We start from the raw sequence: 19,091 nt of genomic DNA, 5'->3' as shown, positions 1-19,091 counted from the left end.
AGCGCAGCTAAAACGTCGGTAAAGCGGCACTAAATATAGCACCGCTTTACCGCCAGCGACTCATGGTGAAAGTAGCCTAAGTGTTTTTTGGTAGATATGAGACCAATGCCCAACCTCTACTCCTGTGCTCACCTCTGTGAGGCTAATTTCTGAATTAGAGGCCTTGGTTTATAAGGGGCTTCCTTCCAATGCACTGATTCCCATTTTCACCACTCCGGACAACCTTCCTCTCATTCCACTATTGCTAGGTGGCTTCTGCAACTCATCTTTCAAGTCTATAGGCTTATGGACAAGAATTAGCCCTGTCCTGCACAGTGTACTCTGTAGATCAGTGAGTTCCTCTTAAGCCTTTTAGCTTCAGGCATCTTTCTCACCTTTGTAAAGCTGCCAACTTGTCTTCTATTCACATGTTTGCCAAGTTCTACCAGGTTGATATATAGACCTCTTCGGATGCCGAGCTCTGATGTAAGGTCCTTTAGGTACCCTTTGAGCTGTAAGCTACCCCAGTTGTACACTGTAGTTTTGGATGGCTTGCTGGTGTTTGTTTGCCGTGTTGCCCCCGCCCCTCAGTTGGACTGCTTTTGAATGTCCTTTTTGATTCATAATTTACCCTGTGTCTCCTAATGAGTAATAAAGAAGATAGGATTTTTGTACTTTTGTGAAGTTTTCTTGGCATTCATTGTGGGATACCGGTCCCAGCTCTGTCTTTATGATCCATCCCTACTACTGCTGTTCCAAAACTGAAGCATGGTGGGAATGTGAAGGGCTATATCTAACATCTTTGTTGCTGGTATCCAATCTACTGTAGGCAGTGGTATACCCCTCTTGTCTTAGCCCTGTGTCCCTATAATGAAACCCAAGAAAAGTAATTTTGTGCAGGACATAGTCTTTAACTTTACTAAAATTTACTTTATTTGCAACCACCTTCAGATTGGACACTGGCAAAAAAGAAAGCTGTAAGGATGTCCCCTATACAGCTCCTCCTATTTGTAACACATTTTTTGCTAGTGGCTTTAGGTAATGGGCCTTTTTTTCTCTGCTTAAAGGAAACTTAACGCTTTTCTGTGACAGTTTTATTTTTTTCTAAAATGATTCTCTTTTCAAGATTCCTGGCTGCACCAGCTTCTGATTTACTGTATATAGAAAGGATTCTTAGGCTTAAATGGTGGTCAGCAGAATTCCTGTGCAGTTAGCGTTTAGCGTGTCTATTCTTTTAAGGAGAAGGCCTGTCTAAGTACACCTAGAGATCAGAGAGGGTAAGGGTATTCTCCACCACCAGAAAATTCCATGCTTCCAGCCTTTACTCCTGAGGTTAGTAAAAGATTATTTTGTCATTTTTAAGCCTTTAGCTTCAAGCTGGATTTGGACAAAAACCTTCCTTGGAAGATGTAGTCCTCAAAGTCAAACAACTCTCTCCAATAAAGGGGTTCCCCCAATAGAGTAGGGGGATGTCTACCAGCTGCCTTCTCCCAGGAAACTCAGATGTTGGGGTCAAGTGTCATTTTCAGGGGCTACAAACTGGAGTTTGGGACTTTAGCTTCCCCCCTATGTCATGCTCTCAAATTTGCTATTCTCTGTGCAAAGATAGGAGGATCCTTCTGCAGCTGTTAAGCAAATCCTCCTGTAGGAACCTATTTGACCCAGTTCCAAGTGAAGGATGTTTTTAAGTTTTCTACTCGAACCCGTTAACCGTTTGCAAGCCAAATGGTGGAAATTGGCGCTTTATGGATTTAAAAACACTCAACTTGTTCCTGCATGTTCAAAAGTCACACATAAAATCGGGTAGGCTGGTTTTTGCCTACTTTTGGGAGATTTTTTGGCATCAGTACACATCTGGGATGCCTTTTTGCACATTCACATTTTTTCTGCTCAATAACCCTATCTGTGTTTTCCAGTGAGTGATTAGCATTACCAATTTGTTGCTTAGTCTCATCCTCAGTCTTGGCACTACTCCATCCCCATGAGACACACATTGTGAATTACTTTTACTCTCCTGCCTAAGGATCAGTCCTTCCTATTCCTGCCAGCCAATGTACAATGAACATTGCAGACTCTGCAGAGTTTTGGTTAGATCATCACCATCTAGAAGTCATTTTTGGAACCAGCTCACAAATTTAGAGTACATGGGCCTGACATTGAACACGGTCTTGTCTGCGATCCTCCTACCAAAGAACAAACATCTGTCCCTCTGTTTTCATGCCAGGGCCCTTTGACCTCTGAGCTAGTGGCCTTGTCCTCTAAAAAAGCCCTTCCTAGGTCCACACAGACAAGTTTGTCCTGAGGCCCAAAGCCTCTTTTTCACCATAAGGTAATTTCCCCCTTCCACCTTAGCCAGGATATTGTCCTTTTGCTTTTTAAGTCCTGCTCTGAAACCTTCCAAGGAAATTTCTCTCCTGTGTCTTGATCTGGTAAACTCTGAGAGTTTACCTGTTGTCTACAACCTTGTTTAGGCTATCGTATTCCCTCTGTTTTTTCCAAGGGTTCCTGCTGGGGTGGGAGAGAGTGTATCACCTGAGACCAGTCACTTCACTGGGTATATGTAAGGGCTTCCAACCACTTTAAAGTGTTAACAAAGTCAATTTTATTAAAATAACAAATGTTATACTCACCACCTATGTGCAGGGGTATTGCAGAGAGTGGCCACGATCCTCTTAAGGTGCCTTGGTGGCAATCTTGGCTCTTTCTCTTCTTAGTGTCCCCATAAAAAGCAGTTTGCTATGGGGGCACACAGTGTCCACTCCCTCCCGAGCTGTGTGTTTATGGAGCCGGGCTCCATAGGCACACACAGTGGGACTTGGACCTGCCCCCCACTTTTTCCTCACACTCTATTTGACAGCAGCAGGAGCCCTGTTTGAAGAAGAAGAGAGGGGAGAAGAGATTCGGCCATGCACAGCACTGGATATATTCTCCTCTCTCTTCCCCTTCACACGGGGAAGGGGGGAGGACGGGGGTTACCCTAATAAAAAAAATAAAAAAATGCATTTAAGGTGGAAAAAAAAATGTTTTAGCTTTTAGTATCCCTTTGTTGCACTCTATCTCTAGCAGATCTATTAGTGCTTCATGTGCATCTGTTTCTTAGTCACTTGGCCACCCAGGCCAATTCTGAAATTTTCTTCATGTAAAAATCTTATTATTTTTTTTTTTTTTAACAGAGACCCTAGGGAATAAAATGGTGGTCATTTCTTTTTATCTCACAAGGTATTATCACAGCAATTTTTCAAACACTTTTTTTTGGGGGGGGGGGGGGGACTTACACTAACGCTTAAGTTAGGGCAATTTTTTTGCATAACGATGTTGTTACGCTGAGTAAACGGATAACCTAACATGTCGCTCTTTAAAATTGTGCACGCTCATGGAATGGCGCCAAACTTCGGTACCTAAGAATCTCCATAGACGACGCCTTAAAAAAAATGTATGGGTTACCTGTTTAGAGTTACAGAGAAGATCTAGTTGGAGAATTTTCTAGCTCTTGCTCTAACGTTTACGACAATACCTCATGTGTGGTTTGAATGCTGTTTACATTTGTGGGCACGAGTGAGAATGGGGCATTTTAAATCAGTTTTTTTTTTATTTATTTTACTTTTATTTTTCCACTTTCCTTTTCCATTTATTTATTTTTTTTGATCACGTTTATTTCTATTACAAGGAATGTGGCATGACAGATCCTCGTTACAGTGTTATAGACCCCAGATCTCGCCTATAGACCGGGAAGCCTGAAATCAACAAAGGGAAAAAAAAAACCCTGAACTTGGCTTCCCAACCAAGGGAAATGCAGAGGCTGGGCTTGATGTCATAATGTCGCGCCCAGCCTCTGAAAGGTCAGAGACTGCCAGGTACCATCTGGCCTGTGTTCTTCTCTATGGTGACCTTCCAGTGGGGGATTTCTTCTCCGGCTCACTGATTTGCATGGGCAAGCCGGTAGAAGCATCGGAGGGAAGTAGTGATGGGGGGGTATCCTCCTCCGCCACCCATGTAAAAACAATCAAGCGGCTGAACAGCGTCCCCCCACACCTCTCTGGCTCACCAATGTGACTGTTTCTATTGGTAAGGATATTTGGTTGCAGAGAATGCCTAAAATCTGACTTGTATCTTAGTGCAGGCTTCTGGGAAAAAACAGTGGTCCAATCGCACAAGCAGGAAATCACATTTCTGAGGGTGTTCCATACACCAATGGTGTATATAGCGTCTCCACGTTGCTTTGCATTTTACAGAAAATTACAGTTCAATTGCAGTTTGAACAGGAAAGATAATTTTAACTAGAAAATGCATTTCCCAGAGAAAATGCGTGGGAATGCTGAATGGCATCAAAAATGCCCCATCATATTGCCCCCATTAAAACTGCCCATTATATTCCTCTATTATAAATCAGTGCATGGTGTGTCTGTGCTCTCCCCCACTGCCCATCACTGTGTATAAGAAGCGTTGGTAACCATAGAAACAAAACCAACAACAAAAGCCTGGCTGCCCTAAATTTCATGAAATTTAATAAAATGATCACTAAACTTAAACAGATTTTTCGCAAAAACTGTAAAAGATATTAAACTGAAAAGATATAGCCAGATAGCTGAATATTTTTTGAACATTTTAAAGTTTGTTTGGTGTCTGTAGGTGAAAGTATGAAGGAGCTGAAACTTTTGGCAGCGGAAGAAGATTTTACGGATTTTAAGCATGCTCTCATTGATTTGAATGTTAAAAAAAGTGTGTTAAAAAGCTTAATATTTTAAAAAGTATAAATAGTAGAAAAAAAGTTGAAGGAGAACACACATCAGCTGAAAGAGCTGAACATTTTAAAAGTTGAATGGCTTTAATAGCTGAAAGTATACAGGAGTTACGCAGAGCCAAAAAAGCGTACGGAATAATAAAATTAAAAAGATGATGATAAATAAAAAAATGAATAACAATAGTGGGACTGCTAAAGCAGTCCCACTAATAACATTTGAATACAATATGGAGTGTGTAGCAACTGTATTCCCTTTTTTATTTTTATTTTTTATTTTTTTTAACCATGAAAGTGGAGTTACCATTCGGTACTCTGGGTAAGCCTCTTTGAGTGACGTCTTTCTTTAAAAAAATAAAATATAATTGATATATATATATACATTTTTTTATTTTTTATATTGTATTCGCCTTAGTGTTTAGCATATACCTATTAATGGTTATTGTCAAATACCAAGTTATCTGTCACTGCGGTTTTTAATGTCTTATGTTACTTAGTTTTTAGGATTGGGCACTTTCTGCTTGCTAATGTGGTATTGTCTTCTTATTTTGCATTCATGCAGCTGGAAGATGACGTTGTTGCCAAGCCACAATTTTTCCAGTCTTTGAAAGATTTTGCCACCCAGCAGAGCTCAGACGACTGGCTAATACTTGAATTTTCAGTGTTAGGCTTCATTGGTGAGTATAAAGGCTTGAATTTAGATCTCGCTGGCAGGTTATTTAAATATGTTGGTAGACCATTTTCAATTTAATATTTTAGGCGCCTCCTGCATTTTTTCCCCTGAGACTTTGATATGTTGACTGTAAATACATGGGCAACTGTTCTATTTAAAGGGGTTTAATGAGATGCTGTAAGGCTAATAAAATATAGGTAAGATTGGACAAGCATTTATACAAAAAAAATTAAGAAACTGGAAGAATGAGGAAGTTATTGGCATTGGAGACCAGAAGTGTAAATCTAACAGGTAAAAAGATCACAAGCACATGAGAATAAAATTGCCATAGGAACAGAGGGGAGAATGAGGTTTAATAGATTAGTAATACATTGAGGGTTATTTAAAGTGTTACTAAACCCAGAACCTGCATTTACTATATCTGGTCTCTCACAGTACACAGAACGTGGAAATGCAATTATTTTAGTAAATATAAACTATTAAATACCTTTTCTCATCAGCAGTATATAGCAGTCTTGTGACTTCTATCAGTGTCTGGTTAAAGCTTGTAGGAGGAGTTTTCATTCTACCCTGATCATCTGTCTGGACATTGCTGATTGGCCCTGTACTGATCACATGCACTTTCCCAAGAAAAAAAAAAGAAAAACTCTTTAGCAATACATACCAAACTGAGCATGTGCAGCCTGACTCCTAATGCTCTGTTCTATCGCACTAACTGTTGGAGTCAGTTAAAGAAGGGGATCAGAGAAGACAGGATCACACAGCCTTTATACACAATGCAGAGGACTAACCTCTTAGATTCCACAGTGAGTATAACAAGCATGCTTTACTGCATATACCAGGCATGTCCAAAGTCCGGCCCGCGGGCCAATCGCGGCCCGCAGTCCGGTTTTGAACGGCCCGCCTGGTGTGCTGCGGGATCAGGGCTGTCAAATGAGCCGATCCCCGGCACTGTGTGAAGCTCCGTCGGCTTCAAAAGTGAAAGTAAAGTGCAGAGGAGTGTGCTGTGCTCTCTGCTTCCCCCTACAGTGCAGTACCCGGCTGAATGAGGAAATGGAATGGAAAGGTACTGTACTACAAGCTAGATTCGTTTTAAAAAGGCTTTATTTATGTGTATGTGTGTGTGTGTGCATGTGTGTCTGTATGTATGTATGTGTGTGCATGTGTGTCTGTATGTATATGTGTGCATGTCTGTCTGTATGTATGTGCATGTGTGTCTGTATGTGTGCATGTGTGTCTGTATGTGTGCATGTGTGTCTGTATGTGTGTGTGCATGTCTGTCTGTATGTGTGTGTGTGCATGTCTGTTTGTATGCATGTGTGTGCATGTGTGTCTGTATGTATGTATGTATGTGTGTGTGTGCATGTGTGTCTGTATGTATGTGTGTCTGTATGTATGTGTGTCTGTGCATGTGTGTGCATGTCTGTATGTATGTGTGTGCATGTGTGTCTATATGTGTGTGTGTGTATGTGTGTCTGTATGTGCATGTGTGTGTGTGTGTGCATGTGTGTGTGTGTCTGTGCATGTATGATTGCATGTGTGTGTGTTTCCATGTATGTCTGTATGTATGCGTATGTGCATGTGTGTCTGTATGTATGTGCGTGTATGTCTGTCTGTATGTGTGTGCATGTATGTGTGTCTGTATGTATCTGTGTGCATGTATGTGTGTGTGTGTGTGTGTATGTATGTCTGTATGTATGTGCGTGTATGTCTGTATGTATGTATGTATGTGCCTGTATGTATGTATGTATGTATCTACGTGTGTGCATGTGTCTGTATGTGTGTGTGTGCATGTGTCTGTATGTATGTAAGTATATGCATGTGTCTGTATGTGTGTATGTCTGTGTGTATGTGTATGCATGTGTGTTACTTTTAATCCAGACCCCCCCCCCATTCTTGTACCATCAGAACTGCTTTTGTGGTGCTTGTGTGTGTGATAGCAGCCAGGATTGCTGCTCCTCTGAAAAGCAATCCATATACAGATCGCTTTTTAGAGGCATTTGAAAGGTGGTAAAGAGGCATTATGTTGCCTCCTCACCACCTGTTTTAAGCCCGTAAATGTAGCATCACTATACCGCAACTGTGCAGTCCACACATTTGCGGGGTAGTTGCAGTGCAGGCCCATTCACCCTGAGCATACCTCCAGCTGCAGCCACAGCATGTGTACACCCCCAGCTGCTCCCTCTGCAGCTAAAGGGGGAGAAGTTGGGGGTGGTAAAAACAGCTCAACCATGTAGTTTTACTGCCCCTCCAATAAGCCCTTGGCTCACATCTGCATGGCTGCATGCTGTGTGTAGGGCAGCCCATGCATTTCAATGGGCTTCCATACCCACAAAAATGCAGGGAAAGAAGTCCCAGAGCTTTTTTTTTTTTTTTATTGCGCTGCACCAAAAGCACCCCATGTTTCCAATGTGTGGGGTACCATTAAGACTTAACGGTACCCCTAAAGAACAGAGCATGCGTCTGTGTGTCAGGCAAACGAGCGCGACAAAGGCACGAGAATTTTTGTTGGGCCAGGTATGAGTGCTCGAATGACCGAATTTTAATGGTTCAAAGAATGTCAGGCAAAATGGTCGGCCCTCACACATGTTCACTTCATCGAATCTGGCCCTCTTTGAAAAAAGTTTGGACACCCCTGGCATATACAGACTGATTTTACTGTTGTGGGTTTAGTAGCACTTTAAAGCTGTTTAACTAAAGTAAATGTTGGTAAATAAGATATTCACTCTGAATACCCAGTCACTTGTGAAAGGGAAATTTTTCTTTTAAATAAAAAAGTCACCATTGGTGGTGCTAGAGATGAAACAGCCTATTTTGGAAATGGGCTGACATTTCAAAGTACAGCATACCTGCAGAAAAAGCATCAATACAATGAATATATAGGAATACAAGTGAGGTTTTATAACTAAAAACGTGTTCTATTTACTAGTAAAATAAAGTAAAACTGTTGCTGTTTAGCCAGATGTAATGGATTGGCTCTTTTGAAGACTATAACAAAGTTCTGAAAATTTACTTATAAAGAAATTGTCTGGCGCTCTTCCAACAGGGAAAGTAAATGTACCACATAAAAGGGATAAAATGACACTTAGCTGGAAACAAATCTAACTCCTTGAAAGTTAACTAGTATAATTTAACAGTAAACAATGTCTATCCAAAGTGGATAGCATAGCCCAAGGGTCTCCAAACTTTCTAAACAGAGGGGCCATTTACTGTCCTTTAGTATTTGGGGGGGCGCAGACTGTGGCCAGTGGAAGTAGAAAATGCTCCATCATTGGCTTTAGTGGGATGAATAGTGCCCCATCAATGGTGTCAATGAAAGGAACAGTGCCCAATTAATTGTCAGTGGGAGGAATAGTGCCCCAAGGCCATCTAAATGCAGGCAAAGGACTGCAGTTTGGAGACCACTGCCATAACAAAACAATGAAACAAATTACTTCTCAGAAGCTATAATCCGGGGGCTGTGGGCTACTACTAACTACTAATCAAGGAGTAAATAAAGGCTGTGCGAGGCTGCCTCCTACGTCAGGCTGGAAACCCAGTGGCTGCAAACAGAAGGGAGAGGTGTGAAAAAGTATGAGCATGTCTCTGTAGTCAGTGTCGGGTTCAAGGATCAGTAAATGTGGATGGCTGGATCACAGCAGCCTCGACCATTCCTCTTCTGGAGGCGCCGTGAGGATCGCTGAAGCTACCTCCAAGAGACCTTGCAGACACTGCTGAGACACCTGTCAAACTGCTAGGGCTGTCGGAAAATGCGTTTCGAAGGCTAAGACCCGTCTCCTTCCACCTTCTTGCTTATACTCTGACTGCAGGAAACCCTGTTAATTTAGGTTCATTTTTGTGTTCCCATTTACTATACACTTATGACCAGTGTTACTCAGATATGGCTTATTTCTTGGCATGTGGTCTTCATAACTTGAAATGCAGATAATCTTTTGAATATCATATTACTGTTATCAGCTGACAAGAGTAGGCCACCCACCAAAACTCGCTGACCAGGCAAGAAGGGAAATAATGCAACAAAAAAGATTAACACTAATTGAGCTGCAAAGATTCACAGCAGAGTTTGGGTGTATCTCTTTATAGAACCATGCCTATGGAAGATCGGACAGAAAAAAAAACCACAAAAAATAAAAGTACATGCTTGGAGTTTAGAACATTACTTTTATGCAGACAATTATCTAAGATGATTATCACAAAGAGATTAGGTCATCTTGCCTTTGTGTTAACAAACCTGGTCACATTCTAAAACAGTTCTTTGTTTATGGTTGGTTTGACCTCGTTGGATGTACTATGTATTGAGTTTTTAATCTTCTTTTGGGTGTATGGGTAACTTTTACTTATGCAGCTTTCTAGCTGCTTTGCTTTGTATTTCGAGCAATGGAATATTTCATAATCCTTAAAGCTCAGCTATGCTAAGCTAGTGTGACCATCATTAGTGTGACGATCATCATGATCATATGATCTGATAAGGATAGCTGCTGTAATAGTTCATTGTATACACCCACTTGGAATACATTTTGAGGTTACGGATCGTGGGTAGGATTTATTGCAGATCTGTCATTTATTCACTATTGTATGATGTAGCTTAAAGCAGTAATAAAGTCTGGGCAAAAAAAAAAAAAAAACGTCTTCCTCCTGCAAAAATACTACTGCTTTAAAGAGCATCATTCAGAGTATGAATAATATTGTGTTCCTCAAATATCACTTCATGCAATAGGCACAGTTCCTGGGAACAAGTCTTTGAGGACAGTATGGTAACTTTTTGACTCAACAAGATCCACAGTCGGTTTCCATTTATGAATAGACTCATAAGTAGAATCCAGAGCAATTTATATCGAACTGGTGCATTGGAAAGCATGTTTCTCCTTTCCTCAGTACTTAAAAAGGGTGAAGCAGAAACTAAACTGCAACATGGAGAGTCTGAGTGTTTCTAGCTTAGAGGCTATCTAAGCGTAAAGTAGAGGGGGATATAAAGGAACATACCAAATGCAATACAATGAAAAACGTAAACTGGCTTCTGTGGCAGCACAATTTACCTTTAAAGTAATATGTCACAAATCTGGTAAACTCATATTTGAGCACTGGATGAAAAAATGCCGTTAGCACATCCAGAGATGGAGGCAGGGCATTCATAAAGTATTTGGACCCCCTTCACGTTTTCAATGTTATGTTGCAGCCGGATACTACAGTTGTTTAAACACATTTTTTTTCTTATTAATCTGCGCTCTGACCCCCATAATGACAAAGTGAAAACAGTAGAAGTGTTCAGACCCTTTACTCAGTACTTTGTTGAAGCACCTTTGGCAACAATAACAGCTTCAAGTCTTTTTGGGTATGACGCGTCAAGCATTGCGCACCTTGATTGGGTTTTTTTTGCCATTCTCCCTTGAAAATAAGGGAGAGGGATAATCCCTCTCAAGCTCAGTCAAGTTGAATGAGGGCCATCATTTTCAGGCCTCTCCAGAGGTGTTTAATAGGGTTCAAGTCAGGGATCTGGTTGGGCCTATCTCGGACGGTCACAAAGTTGTCCATAAGCCACTCCTTTATTGTCTTGACTGTTTGCTTAGGATCGTTGTCATGATGGAAGGCGAACCTTCAGACCAGTCTGAGGTCCAGAGTACTATGGAATATGTTTTCATTGAGGATATCTCTGTACTTTGGCTCGTTCAGCTTTCCCTCAACCCTGACCAGTCTGCCAGTCCCTGCTGCTGAAAAACACTCCCACAGCATGATGCTACCACCACGCTTCACTGTTGGGATGTTATTGGACAGGTTATGAGCGGTGCCTGGTTTTCCTCAGACATAACATTTAGAACTGAGGCCAAACAGTTCAACTTTGGTCTCACCAGACCAGGGAATCTTGTTTCTCAGTTTGAGTCTTTCAGGTGCTTTTTTTGCAAACTCCAATCATGCTTTAATGTGTTTTGCACTGAGGAGAGGCTTCCATCTAGCCACTCTGCCATAAAGCCCAGATCGGTGGAGGGCTGCAGTGATGGTTGTCCTTCTGGAACTTTGTCTCATCTCCACAAAGAATCTCTGGAGCTCAGTCAAAGTGACCATCGGGTTCTTTGTCGCCTCTTACTAAGGCCCTTCTCCCCCGATTGCTTAGTTTGGCTGGGCGACCAGCTCTTGGAAGAATAGAGAATGCTCCCCAGATCTGTGCCTTGAAATAATCCTGTCTCTGAGCGCTATAGGCAGTTCCTTTAACCTAATAGCTTTTGCTCTGCTACAGTATGTTTTGTCAGCTGTAAGGCCTATTTATAGAGAGGTGTGTGTGCCTTTCTAGATCATGTCCAATCATTTTAATTTGCCACAGGTGGACTCCAAAGTGTAGAAATATAAAGAGAAATAGGAGACACCTCAGCTAAATTTCAAATGTTGTTACAAAGGGTATGAATACATATACTAATCGGATATTTGTTTTTCCTTTTTCATACATTTTCAAACATTTCTAAAATTCTGTTTTCACTTTGTCATTATGGGGTACTGAGTGTAGATTAATGAGAAAAATGAATTTGACCACTTCAACCCCAAAGGATTTTCCCACCTCTTGACCAGAGCACTTTTTGGTCGTGTAACATTGTACCCAAACAAAATTGACGTCCATTTTTTTCCCACAAATAGAGCTTTCCTTTGGTGGTATTTGATCGTCTCAGCGGTTTTTATTTTTTGAGCTATGAACAAAAAAAGAGCAACAATTTTGAAAAAAACAAAATTTTTTACTATTTGCTATAATAAATATCCCCCAAAAATATATAAAAAAGCTTTTTTTTTCCTCAGTTTAGGCCATTATGTATTCTTCTACATATTTTTGGTAAAACAAAATCTCAATAAGCGTATATTGATTGGTTTGCGCAAAATTTATAGCATCTACAAAATAGGGGATAGTTTTATGGCATTTTTATTTAAAACATTTTTTTTTTATTAATAATGGCAGCGATCTGCGTTTTTTTTTCAGGACTGCAACATTATGGCGGACACATCGGACATTTTTTACACTATTTTGGGACCTTTGTCATTAATACAGTGATCGATGCTTAAAATTGCCTTGGTTACTGTGTAAATGACACTGGCAGTGAAGGGGTTAAATGTGTCCTAGGGAGTGATCCTATCTGTGAGGAGGATGGACTTGAGAGAGAGAGCTGTGATCACTGTCCTGTCACTAGGCAAAACGGGGAAATGCTTTGTTTACAATTGCATCTCCCCATTCTTCCTCTCTATGACACGATCGCGGGCACCCGGCGGACATCGAGTCTGGGACTCGCGGTCATGGTCACGGAGATGCGGCGGGTGCGGGACCGCCACACCACCTCCTAAAGTGGACGTACCTGTACGTCCTTTTGCCTATCAGCGCCATTCTGCCGACGCACAACAGCGTGCGCTGGTCGGCAAGCGGTTAAACAACCAAAATGTTAGGCTGCAACAGTGAAAATAGTGAAGGGGGTCTGAATACTTGTATGTTAATCTCACACGTTACTGTAAAAACCAAGCTGAGCCCTTCATACGTAGGGGCTAAATTGTCTGTCATTTTAGTGCTAAAAACATTACTACATGGCAGATTCTAATGTACATAGTGTTAGCTGTTTTTAATTCTGGTGACAAAGCAGGACAATTTAGAAATTGTTCTAAATTATATCTGACAAAATAGCATAGAGGGGAAGAAAGCTTTTAGCGGAATCCAAAACTAGCTGGACCAATATTTCCTGGAGCAGGGAAAGCTGCCTGCCACTTAGGAGATCCTGTAATCTGACTAAAATGTGCAATTAGTGCAACCAATATTAGAGAGTTTGTTAACCACTTCCTGCCTGCCATATAGCTGAATGATGTGCGCAAATTGGTTAAGTTACTGGCGTCTTATGATGTCCAACAGGAAAAACCATGATCGCGTGTCCACGGGGGCGATCAGCGGGGTGATCATTGCTGTGGTGTGCCAGTCTGCTGTAGGCTCTTTACCATGTGATCAGCTGTGTCCAATCACAGCAGTTCACAATGTAAACAGGAAGACCCGTTTATCAGCTTTTCCTCCACTCATACTGATAGACGTGACTAGAGGAGAGACAATCGGCTCTCTCCTGACATGGGGTGGGTCTGCGCTGATTGATCAGTGATGCCCACCCTTGCCCACTAGGTATGTCCACTCGTGGCCACCAGGGTTGCCAATCAATGCCATTAGAGGTGCCAATATGTACCCATCAGTAATGCCTGCCAATGCCTCCTCATCAGTGCCACCCATCAGTGCGGCATATTAGTGCCTCATCAGTGCCTGTCAGTGCAGCCTCATCAGTGAAGGAGAAAAGTACTTATTTACAAAATGTCAATAAAGAAAGAAAGGAAAAGCTTTTTTTTTTTTTTCCCCATTTTTGGTGAACAAAAAAAAAAACCCCAAGTGGTGATCAAATACCACCAAAATAAAGCTCTATTTGTGGGAACAAAATGATAAAAATGTTGTTTGGGTACAGTATTGCATGACCGTGCAATTGTTATTTAAATTGAAGCAGGGCTGAAAGCTGAAAATTGGCTTGGGCAGGAAGGGGGGGGGGGGGGGGAGTGCCCTGTATTGAACTGGTTCATGTATACTCTGGTTTTATGAATGCTGAATGGTATATTGTGAGGGCATCATAACTAGGGGAAAGCAGAGGGTAATGTGCCTCTCTGGGCAAATACTAAAAAGATTTGCTGGGCTGGATGACCCCTGGTAGAGAATCGCAAAGGATGTTAATGCTAGAACATGTGAAAAGATGTCACAATAATCCATGTTTTATAGGAACACCCATTGTTTGCTATACCCACCAATCAAAGAAGGACCCTGGCACACTAGCATAGTACACGTTCTTTAGTATGGATGAGCTCAGGCGTGATAGCATGGCGAGAACCACCTCTGGAGGGAATCTATTCCACATTTTCACTGGAACTTACTGTGAAGAAACCTTTCCATATTTGAAGCAGAGATCTTTTTTCCTCTAGGCGTAAAGGGTGCCCCCGTGTCCTTTGGGATGAACTTAAAGTGAATAACTCAACATAAAGTTCACTATATGGACCACTTGTGTATACACGTTGATCGTATCCCCCCTTAATCTTCTCTTGTCAATAGAGAATACATTCAGTTCCTCTAATCTATCCTCTTAACTGAGCTCCTTCATGCCTCTTATCAATTTGGTTGCCCTTCTCTGCACCTTTTCCAGTTCCCTGTGGTTAGCGTTACCAAGGTCCTATATGTATCCTTGCATGTCAAAAGCAGGCCCAGGTTCTCTCCTTGCTATTTACTGTGATTCATGTACTATTTCCTGATTTAATAGACTTTTAATGTAATGTTTGTCATAGTCTTTGTACTCCTTTACAGTAGCCCCCCTAACAGGGGCGGACTGACCATTGGTCCACTCGGGCACTGTCCGAGGGCCCCGTGCCGCTAGGGGGCCCCATCAGGGTTGCCAGCCTCAGTAAAACCACTGAAAGTATGTAAAAATCTGTCTTTTTTTTTTTATTATTTTTTTTTTATTTTATTTTTTACATCTGTCTCTCCAGTACCTTCTCAGTCAATAGAAACATGTCTGTTTATACTGTGTGTGTTTGTGTATACTGTGTGGCCCCATAATGTCTGATTGCCTGGGGGCCCCATAATCTCCTATTGCCCGGGGGCCCCATGAGTTGTTAGTCTGCCCCTTCCCCCTAATGTGTGAGTGATAAAGCAGCTGTATTGACAGAACTCTCCACCATACAAGATATTCAAAACAATGTTACCAGTAAACTTTTTTTGCAGTCACCCCTGGACAAAGGGACCATTCTACTTTCACAAAACTGATTGACATACTCAATGTGTGAATCAAACTTTGCCTGCTTTAGGCTCCATGCACACTGGACATTAAAATAACGTTATAAAAACAGCAGTAGCTTAGCAATGAGTCTTTCAACATTTTTTTAAAGTTTTTGCAATAGCGTTAGCGTTTATTTTTTATTTTTTTTCAATGGATCAAAAACATTAAATGCTAGTGAGCCACGTTTTTGCACATTTATCGAAGTTAATTAGCGTTTGTGAGCATTTGGTGTTTTTTGTGGTCAGAAAAATTACTCCTGAACGGGATTTTATGGCATTCAGAAAACAGCCCATAAACTCCACTGCTGATAAAAGTTCAAAAACTTCCATGTGTGCATGGACACATAGGATAACCTAGAGCAGTGATATGCAATTAGCGGGCCTCCAGCTGTTGCAGAACTACAAATCCATGACACCCAGAGGCAGAGGCATGATGGGACTTGTAGTTTTGCAACAGCTGGAGGTCCGCTAATTGCATATCCCTGACCTAGAGTGTTAAAAAAAAAAAAAAAAACTCCAAAAAAAAAAACGGCCATTTATGAGCTCCAATGTCCATGGAGCCTAACAAAGAATCCCCTCCAATTTTGTTTTTATATTTTAAACCCCAACAATAAACTTCTCTTATTTGCTCTATTTTAGTCTGTTAAACATTCTATTGAAAGTGTATTATATTTGTACAATAATGGCAAAAAGCACTTCTTATGTCTGAAATTCAGAGCCCCTCTGCTGTGCATTTTCTCAAGTTGATTAGCACTCCTAGTTCTTATTTTGGGATTACAGATCAGTTAGTGATTGTGTAATGGAGATGAGATGAAGGATTGTGATTTGATAGTGTAGAATAAGACCACTGTGGTTGGCGGACACTATCAGCCCACAATAGGAAGTAGAAGCTGAGCGAATTTGTGGCAGATAATCTCATATTTTTCGTCAGTACATGTAGGGTCTTAAAGGGATGAAACATGGGCTACCTTTGCATGTATTGCAGATATAAACTGTCTTTTTTTTGTTATTTTATTATTTTATTTTTTTTGCCCTTGCAAACCTCACTGTCCCAACAGATATAATTGCTAAGCTAACAGTTTTGCAGTTTAAACATTTTAAATATTTTTCTAAATTTTAAATATTTTACTGATAATCTGCATCTGGCTGTTATCTGTAGCTGTCAAAGTTTTGCTTCCTTGCCATGGCAGCAATCTTCAGTTTGCATTCAGGATTTTCAATACTCATTGGTCCTCTCCTGCTATTTACTTTGTCTCCCAGTTTGCGCAAGGTAACATCACAAGCAGTCTAGTATGTAAGCTTTTGCTGCAATTATTTCATTGTAGTCATTTCTGGTACGATTACTTATGTGCAAAGTAACGAGCCAAAAAGTATCATGCCAAAAAAGAAAAATGTATTTGAAAGAAATGAACCCTTGACTTTATCATACCCCTATAAAATAACTTTGGAGTACACATAAACCCTCAATGAATTACATGCAATTAATTGCTAAAACACTGTGTATCAAAATTATTTGAAATTTTTGGTAATATACGGTAATATATTTATCTTTATTTTTGACGTTTTGTGTTACCTTTATTTTTAATTGTTTCATATCAATACTGCTGATCTGCATACTCTGCCACTTTCAATCTACATGCATCTATGTCATTTCACAGGGCACCTCTCCTGATATTGACAGCAAAGAATGATGCCTGTGTAATGTGCATTGGCATAGCTGCTTGTGGTCTCAATTAGGAGAGTGTGTGACAGAGCAGGACAACAATATGAAAACCAGGAAAGGCTGTTGTCACCTTTATAACGAACGTTCCTGAACAAGGAGTTTCTTGGCATTATCTTGAGGTGTTATTTTATTGAATTTGCAGATTTAGAAAATTATGAAATTACTTTAACATGTAAAGCTTATATGAGATTGGCCTGGTTCACACTATTGCAGGCATGGGAATCGCTGAGATACCCGCAGCCACCCACATTTAATACACTCTGCTGTTTTAAAAACACATGGGGCTGCCATTCATCTTTAAAGTTGTTGTAAACTGTGGCTGGTAAAAAAAAAAAACACCTGTAAGGCAATTGTATAATGTGCTAGTATGCATTGCATACTAGCACATTATGGAGCACTTACCTTAAAACGAAGCCCTCCTGCAGCGCGCTGTTGCCGCTGAGAGGAATGACATCTTCCTCTGGTCTGACTGTGAGATTGGCTGGAGCTGCAATGATGTCACTCCCATGCACATGCATGGGAGCCCTCGGTTCCGGCACAAAGCTCTGAAGTTCCGGCAAGGTTTGCTGGACCTTCAGAGTGAATGCGCCGGTGATGTCACTGGTGGCATGCAGCATGAATATCTCCTAAACGGTGCACGTTTAGGAGATATTCATTTTACCTACAGGTAAGAATTATTATAGGCTTACCTTTTAGGTAAAAATAACCAAGCGGTCTTTACTATGGCTTTAATGGGACCTCCACACATCTAAAAACGCAGCTTGTTTGCGGTAGCAGGAACCCTGTGATATCCCTGCGGCTGCGTGTTGAAAATTATACATGCATATTTTTTCTGTGGAAAACGCAGGCACAGTAGCCAATTCAAATGAATGGGCTGCCGTGCCCATGCAAAGGCGGGTTGCAAACGCTATAGTTTGAACCAGGCCCTAGGGAAGGTAGCCCTAAACCTCACTCATACCTTATCTTATCATTACCCATAATATATTATGGCAAGCACAGTAAGAAGCTGTTGGAAGATCTCAAATGCAGCCTAATGGGCTTTTTAAAAACACCCTTTAAACTAACACCAGAAGATCAAAATTTGCTAAAATCATGAAATGTTTTTATATGGGCCAAAATACGTAAGCTCTGGAAGGGTGCATCATAGAACCACAATTGAATACTAATTTTGTATTTGGTTTGTTTTGTAATATTGGTTACATGGTTACGGTCTGGGAGCAAGTTGAGGTAACCCATAAAAAAATACCTCCTCCTATTTATGTAGAAAATACTGATGGCATACACAACTATCTAAGACCGGTTTTGTCTATGATTTCAGTTGTAATGTTGAAAAATTCAATAAATGTACCCTTTAAAAAAAATGACTGACAAGTCTTCAAGCTTACTGCACTTGCAGTGTCATCCTGGTTGAAATATCTGAGCAGTACTAAAGTGATGTGGAAGGTGCAGTATTTTTTCCATCAGCTCTGTGACTGATCATGTGCATTTAAGAGATGCATTGTCCTTACTGAGTTTTCAATAAGTGTGTTTGAGACACAATTTGAGTTATTTATGAAAGGCCAATCCACTTTGCACTGCAAGTGCAGTTGAAAGTGCAGTTGCTGTAAATCTAAGGGATAAATCTGAAATGAGGGGCAGCACAGTGGTGTAGTGGTTAGCACTCTCACCTAGCAGTAAGAAGGGTTGCTGGTTCAAATCCCAACCACGACACTACCTGCCTGGAGTTTGCATGTTCTCCCTGTGCCTGCGTGGGTTTCCTCCGGGTACTTCCGTTTCCTCCCACACTCCAAAGACATGCAGGTAGGTTAATTGGCTTCTGTCCAAAATTGGCCCTAGTATAAGAACCTTGGACCTTGGATTGTGGGCTTCTTGAGGGTAGGGACCGATGTGAGTGTGCAATGTACAGGGATAGGGACAATTGTAGACACTCACTCAGGTTGAACTGGATGGACTGGTGTCTTTATTCAACCTTGCTAACTATGAAACTATGAGGGGAAGCTCTGCTGATTTTATCATCCAATCATGTGCAAGCTAAAATGCTATTTTTTATTTTCCTTGCATGTCCTCCTCTGATCTACAGCGACTTTACTTTCCTTTAGTAAATAAACCCCATTGTCCTTGTTGAGTTTTCAATAAGTGTGTTTGGTGTATTAAACTGGTAAAGATG

General features: G+C 41.0%; 1 protein-coding gene across 1 annotated transcript in view; it reads left to right on the top strand.

Moving 5' to 3' along the window:
* The window catches only part of MGAT4D (MGAT4 family member D), a 178,104-nt gene that overhangs the window by 118,418 nt on the left and 40,595 nt on the right, over positions 1-19,091 (top strand). The window contains exon 8 of the mRNA XM_077476938.1: positions 5,280-5,394. Coding sequence (XP_077333064.1) covers positions 5,280-5,394 — 115 coding nt within the window. The remainder of the gene's footprint in view (positions 1-5,279; positions 5,395-19,091) is intronic.

The sequence above is a fragment of the Lithobates pipiens genome, unplaced genomic scaffold (genome assembly GCF_037356315.1).
Source record: "Lithobates pipiens isolate NorthernLeopardFrog02 unplaced genomic scaffold, aLitPip1_a1.2 Scaffold_13, whole genome shotgun sequence".
Taxonomy (NCBI): Eukaryota; Metazoa; Chordata; class Amphibia; order Anura; family Ranidae; genus Lithobates; species Lithobates pipiens.
This window is presented reverse-complemented; position numbering and strand designations above follow the sequence as displayed.